General features: G+C 48.9%; 1 protein-coding gene across 2 annotated transcripts in view; it reads left to right on the top strand.

Annotated features, from left to right (window-relative positions):
• Nucleotides 1–14,219, top strand: part of CADPS (calcium dependent secretion activator) — a 221,572-nt gene that overhangs the window by 86,875 nt on the left and 120,478 nt on the right. For both annotated transcript variants that reach the window (XM_054216196.1, XM_054216195.1), the window contains exon 6: nt 1,124–1,245. In XM_054216196.1, coding sequence (XP_054072171.1) covers nt 1,124–1,245 — 122 coding nt within the window. The remainder of the gene's footprint in view (nt 1–1,123; nt 1,246–14,219) is intronic.

Raw genomic sequence — 14,219 nt, 5'->3', positions numbered from 1 at the left:
AAAGCCTGTGCAGCGCGTATAGCCGTGTATAAAGGGACTTGCCCTTACAACGGGATGTCTCAAACGTTCTGCTCCAGCTGAACCCCGTCTGGTGGGAAGCAGAAGCTCAGTGAAGCACTGACTTCAGGAGCTGGCAGCTCTGTGCACTGCTCTGTGCACGACACTCTTGCTGCAAGAGAGCTTTTACCGAAAATGTGTGCTCATCAGAGGGTCTGTGGAGCTCTGTGTGCCAGGGAAGGGATCCTCAGTGCGAGGGACAGATCAGAAGACCCGAGGAGAGGAATTTTAAACACCTGTGTATATACTTCATAGGTAGGTGTAATAAAACACGAACAGAAACTCCCACAGTGTTTTTTGTAGAAATGTTTAAGGTACATGCTTAACAGGATTAATCACCTTTTTTAAAAAAAAAAAAAGTTATTAACTTGCAAGAAACTTAGATGGCGATTTCTTAATAAGAAAGATGGAGAAAGACTTTTTACCAGGGCCTGCAGTGACAGGACAAGGGGCAACAGTTTTAAACTGAAAGGGGGTAGATTTAGATTGAATATAAGGAAGAAATTCTTTATAATGAGGGTGGTGAGACAGTGGCACAGGTTGCCCATAGAAGTAGTGGATGCCTCATCCCTGGAAGTGTTTAAGGCCAGGTTGGACGGGGCTCTGAGCAGCCCGGTCTAGTGAAAGATGTTCCTGCCCATGGCAGAGGGGTTGGACTAGATGATCTCCAATCCCAAACTGTTCTATGATTAGTCTTGAAAATAGGCTTTTGGCACAAGCTGAGTAGCTATGTGCTTTTTTTCTGGATTTCACATATTAAGGTGCTTTTAGGTGGGGCCGGAACATGTCTGTGAGGCCCATCACCTGAAGCTTGATACGGCCCCAGGGGTTTCAACAAACCCATGTGTGGTCAGAGGGACACCTCCCGCTCTCCATGCAGACCTCGCTGGCTGCCACGGTCCCCACTCAGCATGGGCAGTGGTGCCACCATCCATACCCACCTGCCACCTTGAACATCCAGCAGCACGTGGAGGACCCCAGCACTGGCTGAGCCCACAGGTTCAGCAACCAGAGCAAGGTCTGAAGGAGGCAGCTCCTTTTACATTCCTCTCTCTTTGCCCCACAGGTTGTCATCATGGAGGTGCAGGGTCTGAAGTCACTGGCCCCCAACCGTATTGTTTACTGCACCATGGAAGTCGAAGGTGGGGAGAAACTGCAGACTGACCAGGCTGAAGCCTCAAAGCCAACGTAAGTCTTGCTTTGCCTCTTGCTCTCTCCACCACGCTCTCCTCTGCTCCATCTCTGCGCTGCCGAGTCCCTGTGGATAGCTCTGTCTCCTGCACGGTGACACCAGAGGGGACTTTGAGAAGCAGAGGAGGAGCGCGGCCTTCCACATATGCAGAGCATCGTCTTGTGACTAAGAATGGCACCTAAGCCCTGATTGAGAAAAAAAAGTGTTAATGACAGGCTTACGTCTCTTGTAGCCATAGAGACATAAATTTGTGCCTATACGTAAGTACTTTGCTAAATAGGGATGGAGTTAAGCATGTGCTTAGATAAATACTTGCCTGAGTGTCCATCTGAACTGGTGCCATCAGGTGTAGGTACATAATCTCATCCTTGCTGTCAGGATTTCGGCGGCCCTATGAGAAAGGGAAACAACTGGCGGGGACATGCTGCAGCAGCCACAGCCTGAGGTGGGAGAGAGGAGCCGGAGAAAGCTTCAGGTCACTCAGTTACAGCTTTATCTGAGGCCACTTTGCCCTGGTCCAGTTCAAGGGCAGAGTCTTGTTCTGTCCTCTTTGACCTGGTCCCCGTATCCCCAGCTTTGGCCCTGTACTTTTTTATCACACCCAGATGTTCGTATAAGCCTGCTAGTAGTGATTGATCTTTGTTAATTTGGAAGGAGAAAATGATGAATGGCTTATTTCCTTTCCAATTTGTGAGATTAGTTAACTTGAAACACTATCTGTATGGATTCTGAGGCAGTTTTCCTCTGGTTCTCTGCAGAGATTTCACGCTTAAATTATTAAATTCTCAGTGCGCATCCTCACAGTGGAGAATTGCCAAGGTGATGTGAAGCCTCCTCCGGTGGTGGGGAGCAGCGCAGGAGGGGCTGCTGTTAGGATGTTCCCTCTCTGTTTCCATATCCCATTCCCTCCGAGTGACTGTCCCCCAGCGGCGTTTCAGCAGGACCTTCCCAAGGTCATGGAAGGAAAGCCAAAAACACCCGGCTGCGTTACATGCGAGTGCACAAGTTTGAGACGAGCTGATGCAGGCAGGGGGAGAGCAGAGCCGAAGGCTGCCTTCCCTCCGTGGTTGTCCTCCCGCGAAGGCACAGAAACTGCTGATGCCTTGCGTCCTGCGCTATGTACTGGAAGAGCAGGAATCTGCAGTAAGCGCTTTAAAAACAATATTCCCAATCAGGGAAAGTGCTGCAGCCTGGCTTACTTTTCAAACGCTTCCAAATCTGCTTCAGAGAAGGAAGTAGGAGAGCTGAGCTTAAAAGAAAATTTCCATAAGAACCTGCAGTTGTCACTATTTTAGGTATTTTTGTTGCTTCAGTGGAGAAAGTTGGCTCTATTTAGGGGAAATTACTACTACCCATACTGAAAAGCACACTTCTGCTGGGTTACATGTGCTTGTTTAGCTTGGTCTGTTCATCCCACGTCTGCTCAAAGGGCCTGTCCTTCCTTACGCAAGCCTTCTTGCTCTCAGCCCTAGGACTGTTTATACAAGTGTTGTTTTGAAAATAAGGGCTGCAGGAGTGAGCTCTTTAATTGAGTGGTCTTTTTATCATAATGAAATGTACAGTGTCTGGGCATGAAGCCATCAGCCCTCAGGAAAACGCAGCCAATGCTGAATGCTGCGGCTTGATACGAGTTATGCAAGTCCATCACACTCATCCTCTCTCTGCACTGGCTTCCCATAGAGGTGTGAGTCAGGCTTGAGGTCTTCGAGGTTGCTCCAGCACTTGGGCTAATACTGATGGAAATGCCTTGGGAGGGGAGTAGGTTTGACAGTTGCATTCCTTGAGGGTCCTGGGACTTTTTACTTCCTCAACCCGAGACCACCCAAGCCGATGCTCTAGAATAACCTTGCACAGAAACCAGAGGCAATCACAGAAAGCTTGTCCTTTTTTCCTTGCTGCATTAGAAGTGCTTCTTTCACCTTGTTTCACCTCCCAGACATGGAAAACCAAAGCCCTGTGAAAGCAATTTATTGCACTTAGATTCTCCTCTTCAGAAGAGAAGGAAAGAGAGAATGAACCAGCTGTGACATGTTTGTCTTGTTGCTTAATACAAGACTTGAAGGCCCTCAGGTGCTCCGGTGATGAGGGCAGTGATAGAAGCAGCTCAGAGAAGACTTTGGTGCATTTTGGAGCTACGCTGCCTTGCAGACAGAAGATTTGCGGTCACTTCTGGAGTGTCTCTCTACGTGCGGACGTCACTCTCACCGAGGTCATTCGCATCACGTTTGCTTGTGTAGTTTTTATCATAAGCAAAACACTCATTGATAAAGGAAATAGATCAGCAAAAGCAGGCTGGACTCCTCCCCGTGGGACCTCGCTCCCCAGGCGTCCCAGGTTTTGTGTGCTTCGGCAGGGATGCTGCCTGGCCTGGGCGTGAGGAGCTGCAGGGATTTTCAGACTCAGCACTCTGAAACTGTAAATACTGGACATCCCAAAAGTTTTCTATCTCAGAGGCTCAAAACCAGAGAAATGCAGGTTAAGTGCCTGTACTCAGAAGATGCTGTGAATACAGTTCTGGAAACAGGCAGTATTTTCTCAGATTAAGCTGTAAGTCTTCAAACTGTTCGAAATTCAGTTTTGCCATCATCTGGGTGCTCTACGGGCTATAAAAGACTAAATTTCTCATAAACGTCAGGGGAAAAAATTACATTTGAACAGTAAGATTCACTGGAAGAGTTCCCTTGTTTACCACAGCCCTATGTCCCTGGGGAGGTGGAAGGGAGTGTGTCATGGGGCCACACGGCCTTGTAGGACATCTTTTTATCCAAGAATGACTCATGGAGTTGTTCACTGTATTCTCATGTGTCCTTGAAATGCCAGCCCTCAGCTAAAACACCCAAGTCAGTCACAGCACACCGGTGGCAGTGGCTGCTCTTCAGCTCGATGCCGTGCCAGGGTGCTAACCTGGGCTCCGCAGCCCTAATGGAAAAAGGCAATTTCCCAGTCAGGAAATGATTTCCAACAGCACTGGTCTGGGTCTGTGAGAGATTCTCCTTTCATCTTCCCTGGTGCAAAACCAGCAGGTTTGGAGAATAAGGTGTTTGAAAGCATCTTAGTGATTTTGGGGCTCGAATCCTGTTTGTAGATCTGGGGAGAGGCAGGGTAGCGGCAGGCTCAGCTGCGAGGCGATCCAGGCGATCAGATGAGTCGTGTGTGAGCAGTCTGGCTCTCGGGGTGGCAGTAAACACGGGTCTTCTATTTCTTCTCAGGCTCCCCGTTGGATTCCTGACATTTTAAGCCCAATCCCTTCATGTGAGGATTATCTGCCTCAGCGCGGGTACAGGGGATGGCACAGCTCTAGAGAAAGCCAGACCTGAAATAGCAAGGGTTATTTTAGATCAGGCTTGCAGAGTGTTATTGGTGGTGCTTTTAATAAGTTGTGTAAGAAAAAGCCTTTGTATTATGCCCTGACCCACAGATGCCTCTACAAAACATCCCAAATCCCAATGTGAGTGGGATTTTACTGCTTTTTGTGCTGCAACTGTATTCTTGCAGACCGTTGAGGAGTTTATACCCTTCCTTTTCCCTCACGTTGGCCTGATGTCTGCCCTCTGCAAAGCACGGAGGCTCCACACGTCTCCGACACAGCCCTTCCAGGAGCTGCATTAGGAATGCTGCTGTTTGCACGGCCTGAGAACAGGGTTGCCGAGGGGTCTGGGAATAGCACAAAAGGTCCAGCCGCAACACCCCTGTCCTACAGTCCCTAAAGAGGCTGCTGGATATATTTAAACAGTGACCTGTGCTTGCGGCAGCGCTCACGGGCTGTACCAGGGATTCATCTTCTTATCATATCACCTTTCTCTGACACGGGCAGAGCAAAAGAAAACAAAGAGAGCCAAACAATGGCAAGGTCCTACGTGCCTTGTGAATAAACGCTATATATTCACCTGGATGTATTTCAGCATGCGGATTTCAGGGATTTCACCCCTGGCTCACAGTACTGAAAATCAGGGGTACCTGCATTGAGCTCAGCTGAACCATTTGGGCTAAAAGGAGTAAATAACTGGGGCGGGGGGGAAGAATCTGGCCAACCTGTCTGGGCATTTTGGCATGCCCGAGAAGGGATGCAGGTGTGGGCTGCTCCTTTGGCTCTGGAATTGGCTTCATTTTGAGGTTCTATATCCCCCCGTTGCAGAGCAGCCCCTTCAGTCCTAGTGCAAGGGCTGTGCAGTAGCTCAGAGTATGAGAAGGGAGGATGGAGCTTGTTGCTTTTGAAGGAGAAAAGATCGCTCTTTATTGCTTGGTTTATTTTCCATGGAGTTTTCTTGAGCATGTGCTGTAGGGCAGTGCTGGAGAGAGGGCACTCATCGGGTCTCATCTGACCCCATGTCACTTCTTATGTTGTTTGTCGTGACCGAGAGCTTGGGCCTCGTGCCCTCCCCAGAAATTCACTCTTGATAAAGTAATGTCTTTAGTAAATTTTTAAACCTCTCCATCTCTGTTCCCTTAGCCGCAGCGCTAGCACACAGGAGTGCCCTCTTTTATCTTTGTGCTCGCTCTTGATGCTGCTCCCTGATGTGCTTTCAGGGTGCTCTGACAGCTCAGCTGCTTATCTCTGCTGCGGCAGGCTGCCCTTGTCCGGGTCCCTACACCAAACCTCCGAGCTTATCGCTCGGCTCGGGTCTTCGTTTCAAATAGGTGTGCCGCATCCGGCAGAGCCTGCTGCCCGACGGCGAAGAAGGAGAGGAACTGCACAGCATCCTTCCTCAGCGCCGTTCAGTGACCGTCTCCTCCTGGGAGACTCCTTCTGGGACACGGGCACTGAGCAGCACAGGGAGAAGCTCTGCGGGGAGGGGAGGCTGGCGAGCAGGGATGCCCTCTCGCTCTTTGCAGAAGGGGAAAATCTGGTCTTTTCACTCAGGAATCCCCTGCCTCAGGCCCTGCAGTTTGAAAGGACGCTCAGTGGCTTTGCGCGGAGTAGGAGCGTGCTAAGAGCATTTTGTTGCAGTCAGTGTTTCGCTGCCACGGTTAGTTGGGAGATGCTGTGAACACTTCCCCGTGGTAAAATCAGAAAAGGTCCTTTTGAGATGAGCCTGCATGCATAAATCACAAATAAATATTCCGTACACTGTAGAACTAATTTAACTCTGCTAAACTAAAGGGGTTTATAGTGATGTGAGTGGGAGTGGAGTTTAGCCCATAACTGATGTTGTGTATCGCTCAGTACAGCTGTTGGTGCTGTGCCTGGTAGGTCTCTTCCAGATGTGTGTGATTGATTCAGCAGTCCGGGAGGTTGGCCACCGCACTCAGCATCGCTGTCCCGGCCGCTGTGACAGCCCTGCGAGCTCTGCAGACAGGCAGGAGGATCAGGAGAATCGCCCTAGACTTCCTGGCATCACTTGGGTGCTCTGAGCCCGTGCTACCTTCAGAGCCGTTGGTGTGTTGCAGGGGTATCGCACCATGGCAAAGCTCAGGCAGAAGACCTGCGTGGCTACACGTTTTTAAGCAGTCAGTCATATTTAGGTTTCCACGCCCTGTGTAAGCAAAATTCATGATGCGGGGTAAAAAACAAAGCAAAAGGAAATTTTAGGAGTTAGCTGCATTTTTAGCTTTTTTTTTTTTTTTCTCCTCCATCTTCTAGTTGGCTTCAGCATTAAATATAAGCTGTCTTAATTACCCCGGCTGATTGGCTTGCCTTTCCAGTTGCATGGTTTCATTTCACAGCTGTGCAGATGTCTACAGCTCTTTTTTTCCTCAGGAAACCTCCAGGAGCCTTATGAATGTGTCAAAGTAGGTGACTGAGCCCTGGGTACAGCTGACATCAGACACTGTCACTTCTGAGATACGTTCCTCATCCCTGGGGTGAGGGTCTGAGCAGAGGGTTGCTCTGGCCCGAGTCATCTGTTGGGGAAACATCTTCCAGGAGCGTTGCTCTCTGCGAGCACGGTGCGGATGCTCTGAGCCCATGATGCTGCCAGGCTGAGAAGTGACAATAACAGGGATGGGAACTGCAGGGGAGCTGCTTTTAGCCCCTCTACCTAGGGCTGAAGGGTACAAAGCGGTGTCCAAATCCCCTACACAGGATTTCTTCACTCACAGCTAATCACCATGTCCAGGAGCCAGTTTTCCAGTGAGGCTGTGCATGGTTTTGCACCTGAAGGGTTCAGCTGTGAGTTCGGTCTGACCTGTTCTTCAAATCCCCTTTTGTGCGTGTGATATTATTTCCATAGTGCTTCTGAGATTTATGCTATGACGTTCCCACTTTAGAAAGCGGAGGCTGTGGACAAGTCATTAAGCACAGCAAAAAAGGCACTAAAAAGTTATTACCCAGGTGCAGGCGTGTGATCTATTACGGGAAGTCTTCATGCAAGTGGTTTAGTGGCTTTTTTAATTAGGAATTCAGAACCTCTTCTCATGCTTCCTCGTAGCTGCCCTGCAGGAGTGGTTCTTACACGGCTGAGCTTCTGCCCTGGGGACCATGGTGGGGACAAAAAAATCTGCTTTAGATTAAGCAGCTGAGTTTTTCCCCAGAATAAAGGCGAGGCCCTGGAGGGATTCCCTTACCCCAGGTATCGCTCAGATACACTGCACTGCCGTGGTGCAGCCTCCTGGGCAGCAGTGCAATAGTCTGCTGGGACCGCAGGTGGTGATCCCGGGTATGGTGCTGCTCCCAAAGGTCCCATGTGCGGTCCTTCCTCTCTCCTGTCCTATAAACATTACACTAGAAACAGTGTTGAAGAATAATGAAGGCTTGTTTCATTAGACTTACCTCTTGTAGCTGGGTTCTCTGGTATCAAGTAAGTGCAAGCTCTGGCTGTTTTCCCGGACCTTTAGAGCATACATAGCATTGCTTTCGCATGGATTCTCTGGTGTCTAGTAAGGGTTGAGCTCACGCACCTTTTCTTTCACAGATGAATGTCTCTCTCTTCTCGCCAGCTGTCTAATTTCTTGAGTGTTCCTATGCACTTGGGAATTATGTATTCCTGTGATAGCACATACATTCAAATTTAAGTATTCCAGAAGGTGTGATGATGCCAAAGGCAATTTTCATCGACGCCTGTCTGCTTCGTCACTCCTATGCATGCAACCTTAAGATGGGATAGTAAAGACCAAAAGGACATTGAAATGAGACTGAGATTCAGTGATGTGAAATAGTGCTAAATTAAGAGGAGGACTGCAAAACAAAAGTCCTGGGGTACGTTCAGTCTTCTTGATTAATGCTCATGGTTGGCATTTTTAGAAAAATTAAGCCATGCCTTAGTGGAAGTTCTGCGCGTCACTTGCCGAGGGAAAGGCAGGGGATGAGACATGTGAAAAGTGCCCAGTTGTTGGTTTATTTATTAAGTGCTGTGTACAAGTAGAGCACATTGTTATTTAATGAGGAGTACTGCTGTTGCTGGTTGCAAAGCAGAGCAGGGAGATAGAGAGCGTGCTTTAAAGAGTTGGTACTGTGCCTTCTCCTGGCTGGACGGAGCTCTGGAAGAGGGAATGGATTAATGGGAAGGGCGACCTTGGCAGTGATTTCTCAACATTTTAGTTGTCCTTTCTGTGAAAAGAAGGTAGAGAGACCTGTTGCCTTTGTGAATGTGCTAGGTCTCCCAGTGAACAGCAGCACTGTGTGTGAAGGCACTTTAAGGGAGCTGTGTACTGCTGTCATTACATGGGCAAAGAGGACAAGGCATGCTCACGAAGAGAGGAGCTTGCAAACGTGGCTGGAGTGCAGAGACACACGGCAACATTTTCTTGAACCCCTTCCAGAGCAGCTCCAAGGTGTTTCAGATTGAAAAAGTCCATGAAAGCCAGGACACAGCACACAGGAGTGTCTTACCCACCTCAATGGTCTTTCACACCTTTGCCAAAAGGCCTGGTAAGCAAATAAAGCTGAGAGCATCTGCAGCGACGCCCACTCCATGGCTTAGAGGAGGTGAGAAGGGGGATGCCAGGATCTGCACACAGCCACTGCAGCTGTGGGATCTGTCAGGATGTGGGAAGAGGGCTCACCAGCCCCTGGTCGTTGCTGAAGGAAGGATGAAGTCCTACAAGTCAGGCTTTGCTGAGCCCTACCATCATTGTCTGGCCAGAGATGCAAAACGCATGTCTAGGGACGGATCTCCCACAGAAACAGAGGACGTGGTGTTAGCATATTTGCCCTAGCTCTTCTCAGCAGCTGTGTGTCAGTCCTTGCTTTGGGTGTCCTATCCATGAAACCAGAGCAATGCTTTTATTTCACAGCAGAGAAAATGCCCATGACCGAGCTGGCTGAGTTGGATGGGCTCCATCTGCTGGAAGTGTGCACTCGTACCGACTGACCCAGGAGATGCCAGGAGGACTTTGCTTCTAGTCATAAGAAGCTAAGCAGGACAAACCCCATCCCAAGTGTCTGGCTGGATCTGGGCTTCCCGTCCTGGCTTAGAACAATATAGGACAGCAAAAATGTGAGTGGTGGCACAACAAGAAGAGATGGTCTCACACCTCTGGTTCATCTCTTTAGCTGATTTTGAAAGGGTGCCTTGTGCCATTTTCTGCTCTGTTTGCTTTTAGGAAACATTTTGCTGCTTTCCTCTACTGAATTTTATAAAGGAGGGTCTAGATTATGTTGGTACAAAACCAGTAACCTGCATTTTCAGGCAGAGGATTTCTCTCTCCTTCTCCATGGTCTGTGGTAGTGAGACACCGAGTTTCTGTGAAGCTGGCAGTGCATGGCCTTCGTCAGTCTAAATCATGGCCAGGCCTTAACTAGCTGCAGTCCTTCGCAGTTGTGTTTTCTTCCAGGGTGATAAGATTTGATAGAAGTGATTAACCACGTCTGGGTTAAATAATCATTCTGTGAAATGAGCGGATCCGTGGCTGGTTGAGTGGAGGATCTTTGGCCAAAGGAAAATTTGATTAGCGGGTGCGTGGCATTGCAGTCACCTTATACACGAAGTGGTAAATAGTAAATGCACACTGACCCATTTCATGAATGAAACTCGAACTCCTGCTGTATCCAAAGCAGATATACTGATAAAGCACATACAGTAGGCAGCCCTTGTAAAAGCAATTATTCTCTCAGTTGAGACCTCCCAGTAAAGGGTTGCTGGGCTTACATTTCCGTTTCCTCCTGCTGAGCTTTTCTCCTCTAATTGTAATATCGTAGTATTAAGCGAGAGCACGGGGCATTTGGAAAGCAGTCGTAATTTAAATCATGCTAAGTAATCACGCTACTTATTTTCCCTGTTAATACCCCGAAGGTTGCGGTGAATAGCATTGCCATCAATTTTCATCCAAACCAGCGTTGGGATTTCTGCAGTAAAGCGCAGCCGGGGGCGAAGCGGGCTGGGAGGAGAGAGTGGTCCTGGGCAGAGGAGGTGATGCTGGGCTGGGTACTGGCATGGCAGAGGGACATCTCTGGGGCAGGAATGCCATCTCGTGGCCGTAAATAGCTATTATGTGATTAAATCCGCCTCCCATCCCTTCTTACAACTTCCCCATAACACCTCCCCTGTGGCTCAGCTCCGCTTAGGAAACACTTCATGCTGAAATCAAGCTCTGCGCTTTCTGTATAGCAAAGATCATCCTTTTTTGGGTTCCCAAAGCTGTGCCGTCGGCCTCAGCAGCTCCCCTTGGCTGGGGTGCCCTGGCAGCCGAGTGACACAGTGCTGGCACGGGAAGGGGGTCTGTGGGGGCTGCCTGTGAGCCGCACGCAGATCAAGAGCAGACCTCCACAGGCTTTGCTTTGCTGCAGCCTCCGTCAGCTTTACCCTGTTCCTTCTGCACCTTGCGCGCTCAGACGCAGATGTGATGCTCTCCCAGACATATTTCTCTCAGCCGGCAGTCGTAGTGTTGCCGTAGCCAGTTTGAGGATGTGGGAGTTGCAGCTCCTGGAAGGAGAGATGGTGCCTTTTATCAGCTGTCTGGTACTGCTGGCTGCATGATGTTAAGCAAGATGGTGTCTGCGTGCATGACACTTACAGCACGTCTCAGAGCTGTGGGAACGAAAAACGGACAGTCCATGAAACGCCAGAGGTTGGAAGACATCCTTAGCTGCTGCTGGGAGGAGCCCGGTCCTTAGGGACCTGCTGCCTCTGCTCGCCTTTTGCTCACCATCATAGTGCTTTCTGCAGTGGCGTTTTGGGGTAAATTAACACCCTTTTCGTAAGCAGAGTAATTACTGATGATGTATTTTTAGTGGAGGGAATATTACATGCTTGGCAGGAGTTAGGACATCACAGGAAATGATGGGTTCACTGAGAGAGCCCTTGTGTTGTCCCATCAGAGCAGATGTCAGAGACGTGGCCTCACTTGGTCACTTCCACAGTATCTGCATCGGTGGAAGCAGGTTTTACTGTCGTTATAAAGTCTGCGCAGGAAGGTCTAGGAGGAATCAAATCTGTTTGTGCTGTCACTCCCACTTCAACTCAGCTTCCTCCGAGGGGATGGGACCGAAAGGCTGTTCTGTCAGCAGAAAGGGAGGAGAGGAAACAAATGTGAATAAAAATAGGCTGCGTTGTCAATCTGTGTCTGATGACTTTGGTTATCCTGTTCTGAAGGTGAGTAAACACATCGAACTTCTGCCGTGGGAGGAATCCCAGAGGAGGCTCAGCAGCTCTTGGGAATCAAGCCGTGTTACGGATGCAAACCATTCTCAATCCGTTCCTACAGGCAGAGTAGAAAGGTACCTTTCTTAGCACTTGAAATGCATTTCCTAGCCCAGGACGTTTTTGCATGAGCAGAAACACAGAAGGTTCTCTGCATCTATATATATTCTTTGAGATTTTCATTTCAGATCTTTTCTGTGCACCTGCAGCAGTCGCCTCCAGCACCCCTCTTCAGCAATGGAAAGACAGGGGCACTTTTAGGGCAGGCTTTGTTTCATCTACTTGCGGCCTCTAAACTGGGATGAGGCAAATTAAAGCCTAACTCCACTGACGATTAATTAGATCGCTCCTAAGCCCAAGGTAGGTGACACGGACTTGTGTACGTGGTAGTACAGTCCCCTAAATATGTGTTTTTCCACAGTTGTGATCTCATATCTCTGCATCCTCTCCTGATAGCTAAAGATCGAATCCTTGGACCCATAGTTCCCTTTGAGGCCCTCTATGGCATGTGAAATCCAAACTCAGTGCCACAAAAACCGCCAAATGGATTAAATGACTTGCTATTTTGCCAGTGGGTGGCTGCTGCTGACGGGAGGAACTGACACCTCCCGTACTTCATCCACAGCGAGATGCACTCGCTGAGCGCTGCGGAGCAGGCAGAACGCGATTTCTTCTTTGTTTGCTGTCTTTACACCCTATTTTGTTTCTGACTAAATAATTTCTTGTCTTTCGATAATGATACCTCTTGAGAAGGTGTATCGCCCACTGGGTTATGTTTCTTGGAAGAATTCAGCTGACCTCAACCGAGGTTTGTAGTCCTACAGCAGTAAGTTGAAAACCAGTTCAGACTGTCCGCAGCCCAGCATCCCCAAACTGGCTGTGGTTTATGGGCATTCCCCACCTGAAACTGAGTTGTGTGTGGAGCTGCACCCCATGGGTCTCCAGCTGTGTGGGGTTTCTTGGAGACCCTAACAGAAAAATCTGAATTCTTCTGTTGCCTTTGGCTTTTTTCAAATCCCAAAGACACAAGCCAAAAGCCTATTATCCATTGCCGTTACCCATGAGAGCTGCAAAAAATACGTATCTCGCTGAGGGCTTTGGGATGTCCTACTTCCTTTTATTACTGCTTTGTGACCCAGCTGGTGCAGGTGTGAGCACCTCCGCCACGTGTCATGGACACGTCCGTGCTGCCACATCCCCTGCCAGTTCGGTGCCTCACCAACATTGCTCCTGCCAGTGCCTGCTTGTGAAGGGCTCAGCACGTCGGCAGCATTGTCTCATTTGTGTCGTTCCTAGAAGTTCACAAATACCCATTTCTGAAAAGGAAATGAGCTTTTTCATCCCAGTGGAATTAATGCCATCCCTGCATCAGGTTTTGCTGTTGAGCTGAGTAAGTAAATGTGTGCTCCATTATAATGAGCTGCAGCCTCGGAGTATGGGCAAGGGAAGTTCAGAGAGATCACCGATAACCGTAATCTTGGTTGTCGACTTCTGTTTCATGTTTTTGGATAGCTGGTATACGTAAAGCATTAGAGAAAAAAAAAACCAAAAAGTTTTCCTGCGTGCTTCTTCACATATAGTTAACTGTTAAACATGTTTGAAACCTGTTTATTTTCCTCCTTGCTGGTATCTCAAGAAACATATAAAAATGAAACACACCTTAACATCACATTAGAGAAACAGGTGTGGCCGACTCCGTCAGCTGCGTGAAGGTAGGTTAGCTGGGTGTCTGGTGTGCTGCTTCTCTGGCTTTGTCTTTCCCAGTGCTCGAACTTTGGGTATACGTGATTTGTGGCCCAAGATTTAAGGCTGCTCCCCGGCAAGGTCTCCTCTGGGAAGGGAGGCGTGGGCTGAAGAAATAAAACCATCGTTTGTTAGGCAAGATTTCTGGAAGAGCTAAATCAAGGCTGTACGTAGCATTCCAGTCTCCTGGTGATGAAACAGGATCGGACCTCTCCATCCTCAGAGTGGGATCCATCTCCAGCAGGCACCATGGCTGGGCACTGCTGTAAGCTGGGAAACCGAGGCTGGATTAAAAGCATCACACCACACAAGGTGAAGCAGTGACCCAGCAAAAGGTGACTTTGCTGACAGTCGTTTCCTGAAAAAACAGGCAGTGTCTATCCAGCTGCTGTCTGTCCCACTTTCTTGATGTGCTTCCTTCCACCAGCCAGCTCGCGTTGGAGACCGAACTACAAATACACCAGGAGGGACACAGACACACTGGTGTGGGTGCCAGGAGAGAAGAGGTGAGGGATGTGGATGAAGAGAAGTGCGTGAAGCACAACCCTTTCCTGCGCACAAGGGAGGCAGCCGGAGCTGTACGTTGAGTGTAATGCACGCCTGGAGGGAACCCACCGAGGGAAGAGCGTAGTTCTCCTTTAATACACGTTTAGTTTATTTTTCACGTTTATTCCATGCAAGCTGGAAAGTAAACCCGTTTCAATAAATAT

The sequence above is a fragment of the Rissa tridactyla genome, chromosome 10 (assembly GCF_028500815.1).
Source record: "Rissa tridactyla isolate bRisTri1 chromosome 10, bRisTri1.patW.cur.20221130, whole genome shotgun sequence".
Taxonomy (NCBI): Eukaryota; Metazoa; Chordata; class Aves; order Charadriiformes; family Laridae; genus Rissa; species Rissa tridactyla.
Note: the sequence above shows the minus strand (reverse complement) of the source record. Positions and strands in the feature narration are given on the sequence as shown.